General features: G+C 55.2%; 2 protein-coding genes across 4 annotated transcripts; one reads left to right on the forward strand and one right to left on the reverse strand.

Moving 5' to 3' along the window:
- Window positions 1-1272: 1272 nt before the first annotated feature.
- On the reverse strand, window positions 1273-9972 carry PARP3 (poly(ADP-ribose) polymerase family member 3). Of its 3 annotated transcripts, none has more exons than XM_046647244.1 (11): window positions 9569-9972; window positions 8734-8966; window positions 7951-8076; window positions 7521-7802; window positions 7257-7389; window positions 6941-7167; window positions 6535-6681; window positions 6278-6364; window positions 5847-6024; window positions 4179-4334; window positions 1273-3767 (listed from the first exon to the last, which is right to left on the reverse strand). In XM_046647244.1, exons 2-11 carry the CDS (start codon window positions 8911-8913, stop codon window positions 3598-3600), a joined length of 1686 nt encoding a protein of 561 aa, XP_046503200.1. In that variant the 5' UTR covers window positions 8914-8966; window positions 9569-9972; the 3' UTR covers window positions 1273-3597. The 3 variants fall into 3 exon arrangements, with proteins under 3 accessions (XP_046503200.1, XP_046503191.1, XP_046503210.1); XM_046647235.1 differs by having other exon boundaries at window positions 8734-8970; XM_046647254.1 differs by having other exon boundaries at window positions 7521-7709; window positions 8734-8970; window positions 9569-9969.
- Window positions 9973-10356: 384 nt separating this feature from the next.
- On the forward strand, window positions 10357-17755 carry RRP9 (ribosomal RNA processing 9, U3 small nucleolar RNA binding protein). Its single transcript, XM_046675159.1, has 15 exons — window positions 10357-10500; window positions 10779-10861; window positions 13390-13499; window positions 13894-13961; window positions 14045-14086; window positions 14352-14478; window positions 14998-15122; window positions 15205-15297; window positions 15713-15813; window positions 15897-16031; window positions 16114-16176; window positions 16409-16554; window positions 16637-16716; window positions 17374-17447; window positions 17588-17755. The coding sequence occupies exons 1-15, from the start codon at window positions 10408-10410 to the stop codon at window positions 17679-17681; spliced, it is 1434 nt and encodes a 477-aa protein (XP_046531115.1). The 5' UTR covers window positions 10357-10407; the 3' UTR covers window positions 17682-17755.
- Window positions 17756-18219: the final 464 nt, after the last annotated feature.

Below are 18219 nucleotides of genomic sequence, written 5' to 3' on the forward strand. Positions count from 1 at the left end.
TCGGCGGCCCAGAGCTTCCCTGGTTCAAATCCTGGGTGCAGACATGGCACCACTCATCAGGCCATGTTGGGGCGGCGTCCCACATGTCACAACTGGAAGGACCCATAACTGAAAATACACAACTATGTACTGGGGGGCTTTGGGGAGAAAATGGAAAAATAAAATCTTTAAAAAAAGAAAAACAAAAACCCCAAATCAGATCAGATCATGACCCTACTCGCATCCCTCCGAGAGCTTCCCATCACCAGAGTAGAATCTCAGCTCCTCTGTGCTGAGTTGGACTTCTCCCCATCTCTGACCTCCCCCTCCTCCTTCTTGCCTACCATCCTTCCAGCCATAGCAGTCATCTTGCTGGTCCTCCCACTTGTCAACTGGTTTCCATCTCAAGATCTTTGCACTTGCTGTTTCCTCTGTCATAACACCCTTCCTTCGGATCTCTCCATGGCTTGCTCTAGTACCCAATTCAGGTCTCTGCTTGAGAGAGGCCTTCAGTGACTGTCTTTTCTAAAATCGTTCCACCTTCCCATCACTAATCCTTTTACCCTGCTTTATTTTTCTTCCTAGCACTTTTCCTACCTGATATTACATTTCACATCTACACATGTGTTTGTTTAGAGCCTGTTTTAGTAGAATGTAAGCTCCAGGAGAGCAGGGACCTCGTCTGTGACTCGCTCGTGCCTGTGCCTCTAGAACCCAGCACAGGCACATGGTCAGCATCAGCACACATCTAGGTGGTAGACACCAGGGCATAGACCTCCAGGTTTGACTCATTTCCTACTGGAATTCAAAGGGCTCTGGTCCAATTATCCATTATTCAGAAGAGAAAATTGGTGCGCAGAGAGTGAAGGAATGTGTCCCAGATCACACAGCTGAGTTGTACCTGGAACCGAGGTCACCTGCTTCCTAGGGTCTGTCCACACAGGCACCACTTCCTGTACTTGGCCACACCTTGGACGTGGGCATTTGCCTCTAGGAGGTGAAGCTGGATTTTTGAGGTCTTGGTTCAGAGGAAGGAGTAGGTGTTGGCCTTCTCCCTGTCCAGTTAGGCCTGCAGGCCTGCGCCAGCCCCTGAGCCACCAGGGCCTGGGGAGGGCTCACCAGGGCCAGGTGGGGATAGCAAAGGAGAAAAGTGGACTGGGGGAGGCAACAGGAAGGGATGGGGGCTATGGTGGGTTGGAGAGTGCACGCACGCTCCCGTCAAAATCAACTAAATAAAAAGTTAAAACATTTTGTAGTTTATTTTTTTAATTTTCAAAAAGAAATGCAGGAAGGATAAACCAGAAATTACAGCAAGTGGGTGGGAATGGGGTGAAAGGGCTAGGAGAAGAACATTCTTCTGAGCACACATTTTTGTATAGATTGGACTTTTTGGAACTATGTTAATGGTCTAATTATTGGAAAAAATAAATCAATGGAGATGAGGAAAAGCCCCTAAAAGTGAATATAAACAGAAATAAATAAACCTACCTGTATTTCAAATGAATAACGTAACTGCACTGAAGTGAAATAACCAACCCAAGTAACATTTGAACCTGTGTTCACACCTTTGACCACTGATCCTCAGTCTACAGATAAAAAGATAATCTTGAATAAGATTCAATAAATCTTGAGTTCTGCTTAGAACGTTTGTTTTTTATAATGGTATGGATGTAGCAATTCTGAAATTCCTTTTTGTGTGGGATTGAACGAATAAGTAAATACATTGATGTTGATGAAAACCAAGCTCCCATTAGAGAAGGGAGGTATAAATATGGATCTGAGGTAGAATGGAAGAACCCTGTGGTATTGGACTGGAGTTGGAGAAATGGATATAGATTATTTATTTACATACACGTATTTCCTAGCTCTTTTTGCTACAAAGACTTAAATGCAGTGACACCCCACTACCAAGGAGCATATCTACCGCCCAGATCTTAGATTCTAAATGCTATTTCCTGCTCTAGGGAACCAGAGCCCTTGGAGAAATGGCTGATTCCAGGTTTGTGTGAGATGTGCCTGGAACATCTTGTGATGTCAGAAAGTAAGGAAGTGCTCAAAAAATTATGTAGACACAGGGGTCAGCTTGAAGAGCCTTCTGCTGGCCATATCTGGGACAGTTTGAGTATCAAAATAATGGCAGTAATGGATTATAACCCATTGCATAAAATAAGAATCCACAAATCCATACTGATATAGAAGAATAATTAATAAATATAAAAGAAACGATGGAATTAGATAACTATCATTTGCAACCATCTTAGCAAAAATCGATTCAAGTCAACGATTTCAGGTAAAAATCATCAATGGATGTTAAAGCCAGTGGGTGAAAGTCAATGAGGAATGAGACATTTACACCTCCAAGTATTTTTCCCACAGATTGCTGATTAATTACAAACGGGAGAAAAAGTAACGTTCCAGTGGCAAAACCTGGTGGACACCACCTTAAGCAATCAAAGTTAACATCACCAAGAGTGGGATATGTCCCTCCTGACAGTGCACTGAGGACACATCATTTATATATGTTCCTGCCAAAACTGCATACCTGAATCTATTCATGACAAAACATCAGACAAACCCAAATTGAGAGAGATTCTAGGAAACAACTGGCCTGTCCTCTTCAGGAGTGTCAAGAATGTCAAAGTTAGGAATGAAAAAAAATGGCTGAGGAATGGTTTTAGATTAAAGGAGACTAAAGAGACGTGACGAGTACATGCAGCATGTGACCCTGGACTGGGTCCTGGCCCTCTCTCTAGTGCCTGCACCCCTTGTTCGTGGGTGGGGTGACCTGGGGTGATAACTGGCATTCCTTTCCTGATTGCAGAACTGTGGCCCTCAGATACACGCTCAACCTGTCTATAATCCTCAGATATAAGACACATATGGATGTCTGGCGCCAAGACGTAAGCAATACTTGCGTAGCCTGGCCATGTCTGGGCTAAAGGACAGAATCACCAGGTGGATCCCCAAATGACCAACAGTTCTGAGTCGATGGTGAGGGTCCCCTCTGCAGGCCCAGTGTTCAGAGGAGGCCAGTTGTTTTAGTGATGGATGTAGATCGGCCAGGGTGGGTGGGGGGTGTGGGTGACCCACATCAACCTTGCGAGTGCTCGCTCCTTGGAGTGGGGCTGGAGCTGCCGTGTGGTGTGGTGGGTCACCGTTGGGAGAAAGGAGGCCCAGGCCTGGTGCAGCTGCAGCACAGATAAGCAGAGGCTGGGAGGAGAGTGAATATAATGTTTAATAAACTTGTCTGTGCATGCCTGAAGTTCAGCCTACCTTGGTGATCACATCTCTCGGATGGACGGTGTGGACGGCCTGGGTGGATGGGGGATGCCGCCCACCCTCAGCCTGTGTCCCTCTAACTACACAGCCTTGAATAGGCTTTTGTATCTGTATCCCAGTAATAACGCCAGTTGATTGTGCCCATCACCTTAGGAGGGGAGCGAGACTGGGAGTTAGCCATGCCAGGGCTAACAAGGATTGGAGGGAGGGGGGATCACTGTCTGGGACAGAGGGAGATCTGGGAGCAGGAAGGAGTGATATGGGGGCACCAGGGATGGGCAGGAAGATTGAGGATGACGGTCCAGCCCCCAGCAGAGCCCCGGGAGGCGGGCGGACAGCTTAGAGGCGAACTTCCAGCAGGTAGCGCAGGCGGCACTGGCTCTCCTGGTAGATGAGATACTCGCTCTGCAAGAAGCTGGAGCTGCTGAACTCCGGGCAGGGCATGGGCGGGCCCTGGGGTACCACAACTTTCTGGCCATCCAGCTCCAGCTCAGTGTCCTGGGTCGGATCTGCAGGGCACAACAAGGGTCATGGTTATCCAAGGGTCACTGGTCCTTGGCTTTACCAGCTCTCCACTTCTGCTACAGGGAATGCTTGCTCATTCCTACCTTGCCAACCTCTAAACTACTTCACAGGCTGGGCCTTCTGCCTGGAATATCCTCCCCCAGTGCTCTGCCTGGGAAATGCCTACTCATCTTTCAATGCTCAATGAGACCTCTTCTTTGAAGCCCACCCGGATGCCCAGGAATGATCTGTTAAACCAGTGAGTGTTTGTTGAATGACAAAGTGAATGACTGACTGCAGTGATGAACCTGCTTCTTTTCGTCCCTCTCCACAGCCCTTTCTCTGCTCACCTCCTCCCTGAAAGCATCTGGTCCCCCATCTCACTCCCACCTTTTGTCCAGTTTCTTGGAGCTCACCAGGTTCTGTGTGGCCTCGGGCGATGACACTGTCGAAGCCAGGGGGTGGCTGCTTTAAGCTAGGCTCATCAATGGTGATGTGGTGTTCTCTGCCCAGTGCCACCTCACTCAGGAACATGTAGCCGATGTGGTGGGCCCCACAGCGCATGCCAGTAACTGGGGGACACAGGGAGGCTCAGGGTGGGCAGCTTGGCCCTCCTGGCTGACTCCCTGGGCCCTTCTCTCTTACATCATTATCTCCTCTGGCTTTGCTGCCCCAGGCCAGAAAAGTGCCCATTCTTCCTCCATCCTTAAAAACACCTCCTTGGGGCTGGCCCTGTGGCCGAGTGGTTAAGTTCATGTGCTCTGCTTCGGTGGCCCAGGGTTTAGTTGGTTTGGATCCTGGGCGCGGCCATAACACTGCTCATCAGGCCATGCTGAGGTGGTGTCCCACATGCAACAGCTAGAAGGACCCACAACTAAAATATACAACTATGTGCTGGGGGGACTTGGGGAGAAAAAGCACAAGGAAAAAAAAGAAGATTGGCAACAGTTGTTAGCTCAGGTGCCAATCTTAAAAAAACAAACAGACAACAAAAACACCCCCTTGTTCTGGCCGTGCTCCCTCCTTCCTCTCTCCTCCACTCCTCGGCTCTCTGAAGCCAGGCCTCTACACTCCCTGCCGCCCTCACCAAGGTCAGGAATGGCCTCCCAGTGACCAAATACGGAGCAAGGGGCTTTTCTCCCTGGCCTGTTCTGCTGATTTTGCCACTGGCATCCTTCACCCCTTATCCTGGGACGTCCTTGCACTGGCTCTACTAAGGCTGCCCTCCATTCCTTCTTAGGCTCTTCTGCCCTCCCAGTGGACCCCTCGGCCTTGGGCAGCCTCAGATATCCTAGAACTTCAGCACCATCCGCCCTCGGATGAATCCTTAGAACTTGCTCTCTTAGATGGGTGGGTGGTGGTGGTCTCCAATGATGGGGTCAGCCTGGGCTGAGGAGCCAGTCTGGGGAGGTCACCTCAGTGAGGACACCTCGGGAAACATACTTGGGGGTCATTAGAGAAACTTTCAACCCTTTCCCATACGCTGCCCCTCCTACCTCCCACATGTCCCTCTCATGGACTCTCTCCTCCCCCACCTCTATTGCTCTGGGCTGGGCACCCATCACATCTGGCCTGGATGAGAGCCTCCCTCCCTGCAGCCTCTGGCCTCTGCCACCCTCCCATAGCTGCAGCCACTGAGATCCTGTTACACGCAAATCTAACTGGGCTCCCCATTGCTCCCTGGATGAGGCTCCCTTGACCCTCCAGGGCCCCAGCCCCTGCCCACCCCAGGCACGTGCTCTAAGCTTTAGGATCAGGTCATGCTCAGAGGTCCTGACCTGCTGCAGCCTCCCAGCCTTTGTGCCACCCTGGGATGCTTTACCTCGAAGTCTCCTCTTTCACCCCCTCCCAGGTCTGGTTGGCACACTCATCCTATCTGCATTGCCTTCTCCAGGAAGCCATCCCTGACCACTGGGTGCCTCCCTTGAGTCCCCCCAAGCCCTAGGATGCCCCATTGAGCACTCTTGGCAGTAACCACTCAAGGGTTCCTCTCCCGGATCCACCACAAGTTGGGCAAGCACTGGGCTGAGTCCTCCTTAGTGTCTCCATACCCGCCCAGGGCTTGGCCCTGAGCAGCATCTCACCATAGCCAGCTGACTTGCTGTTTTCTGAGGCGAAGTAGATGCCCTTGCCAACACGGCCACCAGAATGTGGCATGATGCGGAGCCCGCTGGTGAGGATGGCGGCCACCACAGCCACGTTGGTGCCATGCCACAGTAGCCTCCGATTACCCAGCTTGGAGTGGGCCTGGAACCTATCTCCCTGGAGGAAAGAAGGTGGGAACCGGGAAAGTCATGCAATCCAAGCTCAGGTGCTTCTCCCTGCTGTTCAGAGGGTACAACCAAGGCTGAGGGCCCCTCTGGCCATTCACGCACACTCACGCACACACACACAAGACCTAGGCCTCGCAAAACTGATCAGAGTGGCTAGGCTGAGTACTAAGGGGCAGATAGGCCAAGGTCATCTCCATGAGGGATAAGGTAGTGATGGAATGGGTGAGGGGACTCTCCCTCACCTCTCCTTCTCGGTTCACTTTCCAAACATGTTGAAGAGCAGGGCACCTGTAGTTGTTGCCCGTATGTTTTAAGTAGGTATGAATCACCTGTGGGAAGAGCAGAAGCGGTGTGCCAAGGGTGAGAGACGTGTTCTTAGGCCCTAGAGACACAGGGAGAGAAGGCTGAAGGCAAGGGACTCCTCTGGGCACCTGGAGGGCAGATGCGCAGAGGGACGGTGCCCATTGTTAGCCCAGCTCCTCTGTGGGGCCCTGCCCACCTTGTAATCAGGTGCCTCTGGGTCTAGCAGCTGGAGCTGGCACTTGAGGAGCTGGTAATCTCGGTCCAGTGGGTGTGGCACCTCCTCCACCTTCTTCTCCTCAGGAGCTGCCTGTAGGGTCTGGGCCAGCTCGATGTCTGCCAGCACCTAAGATGATGGGCGCTAGCAGCTTGTCTGTCTACTTGACTCCTGGCCTCCCTTCTCCCTCCCACAGCACTAGGACCATGGCTACCCCACCTGTCTGTCCACTTGTTCATCCCCACCCCATCTATCTGTCTGGCCTTCTCCTCCTTCGGCTTGCCTGTGGCAGTCCACCTATCTGGGGCTTCTTGGCCATCTGTCCTCCCTCCCCTGCCCAGTCTATCTGTTTGATACCCCCACTGTCTGCCCACCCGCCAACCCTCACCAGCAGCATGTCCTTCTTGGCCTGCAGAAGCTCAGGGGAGTTGATGGGCGGGGGCCGGCTGCGGCCAAAGTTGTGGGGAATGACAGTGTAGAAGCGGGAAGACAGCTCCTCCAGGTTGAGGCCACCATCTGTAGGGGTTTTCAGGGCCACCTCCAGTGCCTCTAAAGCCTCGAAGCCCCGTGCAATCTGCTGCTTGCTCAATTTTCCCAGGGGCATCTTCTTCACATCTAAGGGGATGGGGAGAGTGGGGAGACTCAGCCCCAGAGCCCTGCTACCCCTGGGCCCCTGCAACCCTACCTGGCTCCTCTCCCCTCACCCAGGTTCATGAGGGCCATAGCATTATTGAACATGTCCTTGCTGAAGATATTGGTGATGAGCTTCTGTGTGGCTGTATCCAGGGAGCAGGGCTGCACCTGCTGGACCACGGTCCTCAGTGGGCCTCCGTCCACCTAGGGATAGAGGGTGCACGTGGGTAGGCGCAGCTGGGCAGGGCACCTGTGCCTGGAGCAGGGCCCAGCATAATGCAGAGTTTGGCCAGACTGAGGCCCATGCACCCTCCCTGGCCACTCCGCCTCTCCACCTTCACCATGGCTTCCTGGGTTTCCTCCTCTCCTTGTACTTCGATAAGTGTGTACTTGCCGGGATGGGCCACAAAGCGGTCCCTCTCCGCCCAGCTGTTCTTGGTCTTGTCTCGAAATTTCTTCTCAAAGTCCTTCTTTGCATCCTCCAGTAACACGAAGTAGTTGAGCTTTGACTGGCCCACCTCTCCCTGCAACCAACAGCCTTCAGGGGCATGCCCTCCACCGTGCCCACCGCAAACATCTGCTAGCTTCTGCTGTGCCAGGCCCTGTGCTGAGTGCCCCTGGACAGTTGGAGGTGGGGAGGTGACACAGTCAGCAGCCGTGGGCTTTCGGCCTGAGAAACCTGTGGGGACCCTGGGGAGCAGGGGGCATGTGTTGAGCAGGGAGAGGTGGGGAGGAGGCAGGCACAGGTGGGCAGGTGGTACTCACCACACGGCCCCAGCGGTTCCAGCAGACAAAGCGGTCACCCGCTTCCAGCAGCTGGATGATGTAGAACTTGTTGTTGTTGTTCCCGACGTTGGTCTGGTTCAGGGTGCAGTTGTAGTCTTCATGCACCTGGGGCCAGAGGGGGCACGGGGAGGGCAGGCTGGCTTGGGCTGCCCTTGGGTGGGACGGGGCAGCAAGCCACACACTGATAGAGATCTGACGGGGACAGGAGTCAGACTGCATTGGGGTGTCAGAGGAGGCCCCGCTTGTGAAGGCTAGAGGGGGTCATGGTTCTGGCCTGTGGGACACAGTCTGAGGGGACATGGCTAAACTTGGGCAATGGAGAGAGGTTCTGGGGGGACATGACTGTGCCCTGGATCTGGGGATCTGAGGGACACATGGTTCTGCCTTGGGGGTTCTGACAGGGACACAACCCTGCCCTGTGGGTGATCTTAGGTGTCATGGCCCTACCCTGTGTGGCTGGTTTGAGGGGACATAGGTGAGTCCTGAGGAGACTGAGGGGGTCAGAACCCTGCCTTAAGTGTGGTGGTGGGAGGCCTGAGAAGCTCAGGGGCCTGTGCTGGGGTCTGAAGAGCAGACATGACCTGCCCAGATTTGATAGGATATAGCCCTGCCAGACCTTTGGGGTCTTGGGAGAACATAGCTTACTTGGGAGCCTTGAGCTATGTGGCCAGAGCCTAGCCCCAGTGGAGAGGGGAGTGGGTCTTGAATGTATTTGTATCTAGGAGACTCTGGGCCTCTGGAGACCCAGGGACTACAGCTTACCTGGGTCCCCGGGCTGCCACTGAGTGGGCATGCAGGGTCCACTCGGACTATGCACTTCTCTGTGGGTGCAGCCCTGAGGGCCTCTGCAGTGGAGCGGAAGTTGTCATCCTCTGTCCCCTGGCGCCCCTTCTTCTTCTCAGGGCCCTCATGCTGTGCAGGGGGTTTGCGCTTTGGAGTCATGGCTGTTCTGGGGCACCGAGGAGGACCTCAGGCCTCATAACTTCCGCACCCACCTGGCTGGCAAAGCACAAATTGCTGTACCCTGGGTTTGCCCTTTGGTGACCTCCCACTGCCTCCACCTGCCTCCACTTCCCCATTCCCAGGCCCAGACCAAAACTGGCTCTCTGCACCCCAGATACACCCCTTTCCCCACTCACAGGGGCCAGGCCATGACCCTGTCCAGTCTGCCCACGTCGGTCAAGGAAGAGTGGTTCCCTACCTTCTCTAGCTCTCCAGTGTGTTTCTGACATGATAGGGAAAGTGAAAGGAAACTCTCCCCCACCACTTCTGGGCTCCTCCTCCCTCCAGAACACTCGCTGGGTACTGCCTGCTCCTGCCCCCTCTCAGCTAACTTGGACCTGGCATAGTTGCTAGGCTGAGTCACCCCAGCTATGGAGGAGAGTGGGCAGCTGTCCTGGGGGCAGCACTCCTGGACCAGACCTGTCCCTCCAGAGCTTGGGACTCAGTAGCGTAAAAACCCTTCCCAAAGGGCTCAAGAGTTCCGGGGTGCCAGCCAGGGTTGTAGACCACTGGCCCTGTACAGCCAGAGGGCAAGGGCCAGTCCCACCCCGCCCTGCCCTGTGGAAGGCTGTGGGCAGGTCCATAGGACACTCACCTAAGAGAAGTAGAGACCTGGGAGAGGGCACGGCTACTATCAGCAATTCCTGGCAGTCCTAGTTCCAGGGCCCTCTCTAGCAACCCTCTGTAAGCCTTAAGCTTCCCGGCAATCGCCAGAGGGGTGGAGCTGAGGTTGGAGTGTAGGATTTCAGTTATGTGGCCACCAGTTGGGTGAGTCAGAGGCTGGGCAGGCCGAGGGCGGGGAGCCTCTCCCACGGATGGGTGGACCCTTGATCAGGACATAGCCAAAGCCCAGGGGATTGACGCCGCCCTTAGCGCTGCTCATCTCGCCTGAGGCATGCAATACGTGTCCACCGGTTGCCCAACGACCTCGGGCCCGGGTACTGGCATTGCCTCCCTCTCCCCGGGGCTGCCTGGATCCCCCCCGTTATCTAGTGTCAGGCTGGTTCACCCTTGTCCCCGCCCCCGACGGGGAGGAGGCACGCTCCAGCACAGGGAACCCTGTATCTCTGGCGCCCCCAAGCGTACAAGACGCGCAATCACACAGAAGGCCCTCCTGGTCGGACTCCTCCTTTAGACGTCAGCTAAGTAGTAGAGCGCACGCGCCGCAGCCTTGGGCCGGAAGCGCAGAGAAGAGGCTTGCTTCCTATTGGAGATTGGCGAGGGAACCGGAGCTCAAGGAGGCGTGGCCACAGGCGTTTATCCTATGGGCGCTTGGGGGCGTGACAGAGCCTACTGAAGGACCCAATGGAGCTGTGAGAGGCGGGGCGTGCCGGGCTGTGGGAGCCTATCAGGGCGCGGAGTCTTGCCAGACCGCGCGGGTTTAGTCGCCACGTGAGCTCACCAGCGGCTGCGGCAACACACACGTCCGGCAGCATGTCAGCGACAGCGGCGGCTCGAAAGCGGGGAAAGCCGGCCTCGGGGGCGGGGGCCGGGGCCGGTGCGGGGGCCGGCAAGCGGCGGCGGAAGGTGAGCGTGGCGCTTCTGTTGGTCGGGGTCAGTACTACTAGGACCACTATCCCATCCGCGGGCCCCGGGCCCTGGTCACCTCCCCGGCCCTTCTCACGGGACCCCAGCTGGAGTCAGCTTCGTTCCTCTCTCCGCGAGCTGAATTCTGGAAGGCTTTGCACTTGAGCCGGGGCCACCGCCTTTCCCAGTCCCGGGGTTCGCGAGAGACCGGAAGGGGCCCTTGATCAGTGCCGGGGTGGTGGGGACCCTTGATCAAAGATCATATAATTAATTCCCAGGCCGACTCTGCTGGGGACAGGGGCAAGTCCAAGGGTGGCGGCAAGATGAATGAGGAGATCTCTAGCGACTCAGAGAGTGAGAGGTGAGCTCTTTTTTCCTACCTAGTGGAAGGGAACACTGAGGCCCATGGTGTGTGGAGGACTCTGAGTCGGGGCAAAGCTGGGCCTAGAACCCAGAGCTCTGGTCCTTGGCTCTCAGATCTTGGCCCTTTCCTCCAGTTTCTAACCCTGAGAAGTCTCATGTCCTTCCCTGCAGGGTCTCTCTGTTGGGGGGACTGCCAGCCCCAGTGGGAGACCACTGAGACCTCCCTGGCTTATGGCAGGGAGCTGAACACAGGCTGGACTGACTGGCAATGGGAGAGGGATGCAAGCGTTGCTCGCTAGTTCATCATTATGTTTTCCCACGGTTTCATAATTGCTTTCCCCCTTGACTCTCAACATATGCCAGGCACTGGCTTCACTGTTGAAAGTACAGAGATGAGCAGGCAGGTGAAAGCCAAATGTGTTGTAATGGGATGCATATCTTACAGCTTGTGTTCTGGGAACAGAGGAGGCTACATTTAAATAGAGAGATGAGGAGGATTCCTTCATGGAGAGGGAGGGAAGGCATTCAGGGATCAGAGAAAAGTCTGGGGTGTAAGTGTACCAGAAGGGGAGATGGAGAGGTGGTGGATGCATCCAGATTGTGGAGGGCTTTGAATACCTGTCTCATTCTGCAGGTGATGGGGATGGGGTATGTTGCAGGGTTTCAAAGGGGGCTAGCTGGGTGTCAGGCCTGACCCTGTGGAATGGCAACCCTCATACCAGGGAATCCTGGTGCCTTCTTTAAGAGTTGGCTTTGGAAATTCTGCTTCTGAAATACGTGTTGGCCTTAATCTGCTCACAGGAAGACTTCTATACTTTTCTTAGTCCTAAGGTTGCTGTGAGTGGGCGTGTGCCAGGCCCTGGGCTAAACACTTTCAAGTGTGTTTAAAATGTGTTGTGAAATGTATTAGAAATGGAAGAGTTCATGAAATGTATTTGCACTAGAAAGAGTAATGATGAATGATGAACCTCTGGGCGCCCAACACTGAGGTTAAGAGGTAGACCATTTGCAGAAACTTAGAAGCCCCAACTGCCATTCCTTTCTTTGGGTTCTTTCCTTCTTCCTTTTTCTTCTTTTTTAAAATTTTCTCATTCAACTATAATTTACATACAGTAACGTTCACCTTTTTTAGTATACAGTTCGATGAGTTTTGACAGACGCATATTTCTGTAGCTACCACCACTATGAGGCTACAGAAGGGTTTCATCACCCTCCAGAATTCCCCCCTGGTCTTTTGTGGTCAGTTCCTCTCCCTTCCCCCAGTCCCTGGTAACTTCTGTCCCTATAGTTTTGCTTTTTCTGGAATGTCATATGAGGGGACTCATACAATGACCACTTCTCCTGGTTGTCTATAGAGTTCTGTCTCCTATGTGTGAAGCCCTAAACAAGAGATTGATTAGTTTGGGTAAACTGAGTAGAAGTTCTGACTTTGGCTCTGTAAGGGAAGGGCAGCACCAACCCTGTTGGCTGAAGCCTTGCTGGGCACTGGGTACTAAATGGTCCCTGGGGCATGGTCTGGCCTTGGCTTCCTTGAATTTCCAAGGTCCCTTCTGGGGAAGTTGTGGGCAAGGTCATGTATGAGTCCTAGGAACCAGTTGGAGCACCTGTCAGGGACTAGAGATCTGCAGGCACATGATTGAGGGAACAGGCTGCCCTGGGTTTTCTGCTTCTTAGTTCCCATGATCTACTTCCAGTGATCAGGAGTAAGTCAAAGTAGGACTTTAGTGAATTGAGTGCTCTCAGCTGGTCCAGGGCCTGGGGCACGGAAGGGAAGGCGGGGACTTCACCAGCACGAGGTCAAGCCAAGACTAGTTAAACTTCACCTGGAATCTTGTCCTCAGGGTAGAGGATGGTGCTGTGGCAGTGAGGATGAAGCGATGACACTCTCAACCTGTCTCGGGTCCTTGGGTAGGATCTGGGCTGGCAGCTCTCCCATGTCTGGGGGCGGGGGTTCTGGGATCTACCTTTTTGCTCTTCATGTTGTATCTCCTGTTTCCTGTCTTGTATGCTTATCTCATTCTTAGTTCACCCTCTTGTTCAGGAGCACATCCTCCATCCTTAGAAGAAGGAGCAAGGACCAACTCTGTGACACCTTATATATCTGACACTCTCTTCACTTGTTGGTTTAACTGGCACGGCATTCCAGGGGTTAGCATTTTCTTTCGGAATTTTGTGTGCGCAGCTCCTTTGTCTTGCTGCTCTCAGTGTTGCTGTTGAGACGTCTGAAGTCATTTTGATTGCTGACCTTTGTACACAACCTGATTTTTCTTGGGAGGCTATAGAACCTTCTCTTTCCTTCCAGAGTTGAGAGATTTCGCAGTGATCCCTTTGGGTTTGGGGTCTATTTTCACCCTTATGACAGGCACTGGGTGGGCCCTTTCAGTTTTCTGCATGTGTAATCATTGGCCATGACGGTTGGTAGGGATGGAGGCAGTTGAGTGGCACAGGGAGCAGCCAGGAGGTATGGTCCTAGTGGCCAGAGCAGCAGGGTTAGTCCTCCTCAAACCCGGCCCCTCCTGCCCATAGCCTAGCTCCCAGGAGGACTGAGGAGGAGGAGGAGGAGGAGCTGGAGGAGACTGCCCAGGAAAAGAAGCTGCGTTTGGCCAAGCTCTACCTTGAGCAGCTCAAGCAGCAAGGTAAGCCCATGGGCTGGGCAGGTGAGGGGTGGGACCTGTGCCTAAGCCTGCGTGATGCAGTCCCAGCCACGTGATGGGTGATTGATGCATGTACATGCTGGGCTGCCAGGGCGCCCAGTACTGGCCACCCTGTGGGAGGGTGGCCAGGAGCTCTAATGGACCTCCTGGGGCAAGCCAGACCTTCAGGTGTCTTTAGACTGGTTTGATAAGTAAAGACAGGGAGTGGGCAGGAGGAGACCATCCAGCCTTCCCTCCCCTTTGCCTGAAGCAGGCTGACTTCCCTTGGGACACAGCCTAAGTGTTCAGGGCCCAGAACTGAGGTGGTGGGGTGGGGTTGGGAAGGAAAAAGTGGGGTTTTGGCCTGGGTTTACTTGGTCTGCTCTGTCCTACACAGAGGAGGAGAAGGCTGAGGCCCGCGAATTTGAGGAGGACCAGGTGGCGGGACGCCTGAAGGAGGATGTGGTGAGTGTGGAGGGAGGGTGATGGGAGGGAAGTGATGGGACTGGTCCTGCTCCTGGGATCTCACCTCTTTCCTCTCCATGCAGCTCGAGCAGAGGGGCAGGCTGCAGAAGTCGGTGGCAAAGGAGGTGAGCGGGCAGGGCACTTTGATGTGCCTTGGAGGGAATTCGGGGTCCCACCTGGGTTGGTGGGCAGATGGCCCAACTGAGGACTCAGGCTGTGGGGTCTTTGGTCTGGAACATGTGGGCATTTTCGCAGAGTCAGGTAAGGATCTGGTCCTTGTGGCCCTGGGTCCGGCTTTCCTTCTGGGCGGGGTGGTGGGAAAGGATGGTGTGTGCGTGGAGGGGTGCCTTCCTGCCCCCAGTTGCAGTGACCCAGCCCCTACCTGACCAGATCCAGGCACCAGCGCCAACCGACATTCGAATGTTACGGGGCCACCAGCTCTCCATCACGTGTTTGGTTATCACCCCAGATGACTCGGCCATCTTTTCCGCTGCCAAAGACTGCACCATTATCAAATGTGAGTGAATGCCTGGGTCAGGGTGTGGCTCCCGGGGGTCATCCAGGAGGGCTGGTCTGGGGAGGAGGCCGTAATTAAGGCAAACTGAAGCCTGATGAGGGAAGCTTCTAGAAGCAGGTTTGCTCCCAAAGAGGTGTTTTCTGTGTGACAGCAGAAGCTTCTGCTCAGGAGTGGGGCTTGTGAGCTCCCTGACACTGTCATTGGATTGAGTTCCTGGTCCTCCTGGGTTCCTAACCTTCGACAACTGAGTTCTGTCCTCATCCATCCTATTCATCAGCAGGAAGAACTTGCACCATCTGTGTCAAAGCACTTTGCTGTCCCTTCTCTTCTGGGCTTCATGGCTGCCCTTTGGGATTATTGTCACCACTTAACAGATGAGGAAACTGAGGTGACTTGTCCAGGGGCTGAGCCAGATCTGACGTGAGGCTAGGACTTCATTACCACATGCTGCCCTTGAGGGGGGGTTGCCAGCCAGTCCTGTCTGCCATCCTAGTAGCCTCTTTCTTCCTTCGGTGTCAGGGAGCGTGGAGAGTGGACGGAAGCTTCATGTGATCCCACGAGCCAAGAAGGGTGCTGAGGGGCAGCCCCCTGGCCACAGCAGCCACATCCTTTGCATGGCCATCTCCTCTGACGGCAAGTACCTTGTAAGGCACGGTTGGCCCTGGGGGTGAGTGAGAGGTCTGGGCACACAGTGGGTACCTGTGGCCATCGTCCTCATCCCCACAGGCCTCAGGCGACCGCAGCAAACTCATTCTCATTTGGGAGGCCCAGAGCTGCCGGCACCTGTACACCTTCACGGGACACCGGGATGCTGTGTCGGTGAGCTGGGCCTCCTTTTGTGGACACTTAGCCTAAATGGGCCAGACTTGGTGCTGGGCCCTGTGGAATGGGGAGAATGGGGCAGAGGGTCCCCATCCTCGGAACCTGCTCTTGGTGTAGTGAGTGGCTCTGTAAAGGACATAAACAGAGTGAAGGGCCAGGAAGGGGTTGGGGAGACTGACTTGAACTTGCCTAGGGAGCAGGGAGGCCTCTGAGAAGTCTCCAGCTGCTCGAGGGCAGGCGAGCGTGCCCCTGGCTCCAGATAGAGCTGTACAGAAGTGCCCACAGAGCTGTTATGGGGAGCTGGCTCCTTGTGCCCTGTAACTTGTTTTTCAGGAAGTCCTCCCTGGGCCTGACCTATGTCTCACCTGCCATAGTCCAGGTCCCCTTTTGCCTTCTCTCCTTGCACCCATAGGGACTGGCGTTCCGCAGAGGCACGTACCAGCTCTATAGCACGTCCCATGACCGCTCTGTGAAGGTGTGGAACGTGGCGGAGAACTCCTACGTGGAGACACTGTGAGTTTATGTGGGGAGAGGGTGTGTGGATGTGTGTGTGCGAGTTCACATGTGACCCCATTCTCCCTCTGTCCCCACTTCAGTTTCGGACACCAGGATGCCGTGGCTGCATTGGATGCCTTGAGCAGAGAGTGCTGTGTGACAGCTGGGGGCCGGGATGGGACTGTGCGTGTATGGAAGATCCCTGAGGAGTCCCAGCTTGTCTTCTATGGCCATCAGTAAGGCAGCCTGCTGCACTAGGTGGGGGCCGGGGGGGCTAGGGGTGGGGGTGGGCACGCCCCTCACTGCTCCTTTCTCCAGGGGCTCCATCGACAGCATCCAGCTCATCAATGAGGAGCACATGGTGTCGGGCGCAGATGATGGGTAAGAGCTGCCTTTTGGATGTCTCCCACCAGTGCCATTGCTCCTGGACCTGCCTCATAGGATCCCCCTGCTTTGTAGCTGTGATAACCGCTTTTCATAGATGAGTATCCTGAGGCAGAGAGCTGAGGTGACCTTGTCTGCCTCCCATGGTGGTATGCACTTGGTTCCTTCGCTCCTGTGGCCTTTCTGCCCTGTCTCTGGCCTCCTCACTGACTCTCCTACCTGTTCACAGCTCCGTGGCTTTGTGGGGACTCTCCAAGAAGCGGCCACTTGCCCTGCAACGTGAGGCCCATGGGCTGCGGGGGGAGCCGGGCTTGGAGCAGCCCTTCTGGGTGTCATCGGTGGCAGCCCTGCTCAACACAGACCTCGTGGCCACAGGTGGGTGCCCTCCACGGCAGAGAGGAGGGGGTCACAGGGTGGGCTGGTGCAGGAGGTGCTCACTGTCTCCTTGTCCCCCCAGGCTCCCACAGCTCCTCCGTGCGGCTCTGGCAGTGTGGGGAGGGCTTCCGGCGGCTTGACCTTCTCTGCGACATCCCCCTGGTGAGTGGGGCTTGAATGCCCAGCCTTCTATGCCACACTCCCGGGCTCCTTAGCCTCCCCAGAGCAGGCCAGCTATGACTTCTCTTCATAGTCCCAGCTCCTTGCACAGGGCCTGGCAGGAAGCCTCCCTTCTTCCTCTCCCCAGTCCCCTACCTGTCCTAGACCATCCTGGGTACTGGGGTACAAGGCCGGGAACAGGGTGGCCAAAGGTCTGGAGGGCCTGGCACTGTGATCGCATGGCTGGTGCCAGATTAATGCCAGGCTAAGGCGTGGGGACCTGGGGTAACCTAGGAGAGAATGGCAGACTCTGTCAGTGACGTCTGGTGACAGTGCAGGGCTTGGGTCAATGGTGATGGTCATGGGTTCTCCAGGGCCCCACAGCCAGAAGCCAAGCGCTGGGCCCTGGCTAGGCTGACATACTTGGTGTACGCTGTTTCTTTAATCCTCGCAAACTCACTGTGAGGCTGGTGCTCCACTTCCCCCCTCTCACAGATGGGGAGGCTGAGGCCCTGAGGGGAAAGGGCTGGCCCAAGTGGCAGGAGGCAGCGCAGGGATTTAACCCAGGCCTGGTACGGCCAAGCCCTTGACTGTGATGCTGGGGCTATGGTGGGGGGATCTGTACTCATCTTCTACTGCATTGTCCCTCCCTCTTCTCAGGTGGGCTTTATCAATAGCCTCAAGTTCTCCAGCACTGGGGACTTCCTGGTGGCTGGGGTGGGGCAGGAGCACAGGTATGAGGCACCCCTTCAAGGGTGAGGGTGGGCTCAGGTGGCGCTGGCTGGGTGGCTGGGCAGTTGGGCAGCCGTGGGAATGGGGTGGAGACTGGGTGAGAGCTGAGCCTGTCCTCAGCTGCTCCTCTTGTCCCCTGTAGGCTTGGCCGATGGTGGCGGATCAAAGAGGCTCGAAACTCTGTCTGCATCGTCCCACTCCGCAGGGCCCCCAGACCCCCAGCTGCTGGCTCCTGACAATCTCATCCCCTTTATTTAAGTCCTTCCTAGACTATACCCACCCTCTTTGTATTAAAAGCCTCCTCTTTTGGGCCTTGTCTCCTGCTGCTTCTTGGGTAGGGAGGACCGGGGGATGGCGGGGATTGTGGGTTGGAAAAGGCCTGGGGAGGGCAGGTTTCCAGTGGTCTCAGTTCTGTTCCTCTGCTGCCCTGAGGGCTTTTTATCCTTTTCCAGGGAACCTGGGATGGAGCCCTCAGCTGGCTTCTGGCTCCTGGTTCCTGAATATCCTCTATGATCTCATTGGGCCAACTCCCCAACCACTGCTTTGGGCAGGTGGGGGTGAGAAGCTGCTGACCCCTCAGCTACGAAGCCATGCTGTTCAGTTATGTGTAAGGGCTGGCTGTGGAGTCTGAGAACTGAAATGAATACAGCTAGGTCTACAAGTCAGGCTGACCCACCCCACCCAGGCCAGATCAGGAAGCCGAAGGGGACAGAATGCCCCTGGGATTTGGGGTCTGCCTGTGGTTCTCAAGGGGCAGCATGGTCCCCTTGGGAG

Source organism: Equus quagga, chromosome 1 (genome assembly GCF_021613505.1).
Source record: "Equus quagga isolate Etosha38 chromosome 1, UCLA_HA_Equagga_1.0, whole genome shotgun sequence".
Classification (NCBI taxonomy): Eukaryota; Metazoa; Chordata; class Mammalia; order Perissodactyla; family Equidae; genus Equus; species Equus quagga.

Coding starts and splice junctions, on each gene's coding strand:
- PARP3 (XM_046647244.1), bottom strand. CDS start 8,913: ATGACTCCAAAGCGCAAACCCCCTGCACAGCATGAGGGCCCTGAGAAG. Junction 7,390..7,520: donor CCCAGGAAGCCATGGTGAAG/GTGGAGAGGCGG, acceptor CTCTATCCCTAG/GTGGACGGAGGCCCACTGAG. Junction 6,365..6,534: donor CAGAGGCACCTGATTACAAG/GTGGGCAGGGCC, acceptor CTCTTCCCACAG/GTGATTCATACCTACTTAAA.
- RRP9 (XM_046675159.1), top strand. CDS start 10,408: ATGTCAGCGACAGCGGCGGCTCGAAAGCGGGGAAAGCCGGCCTCGGGG. Junction 15,814..15,896: donor AACTCCTACGTGGAGACACT/GTGAGTTTATGT, acceptor TCCCCACTTCAG/TTTCGGACACCAGGATGCCG. Junction 17,448..17,587: donor GGGGTGGGGCAGGAGCACAG/GTATGAGGCACC, acceptor TGTCCCCTGTAG/GCTTGGCCGATGGTGGCGGA.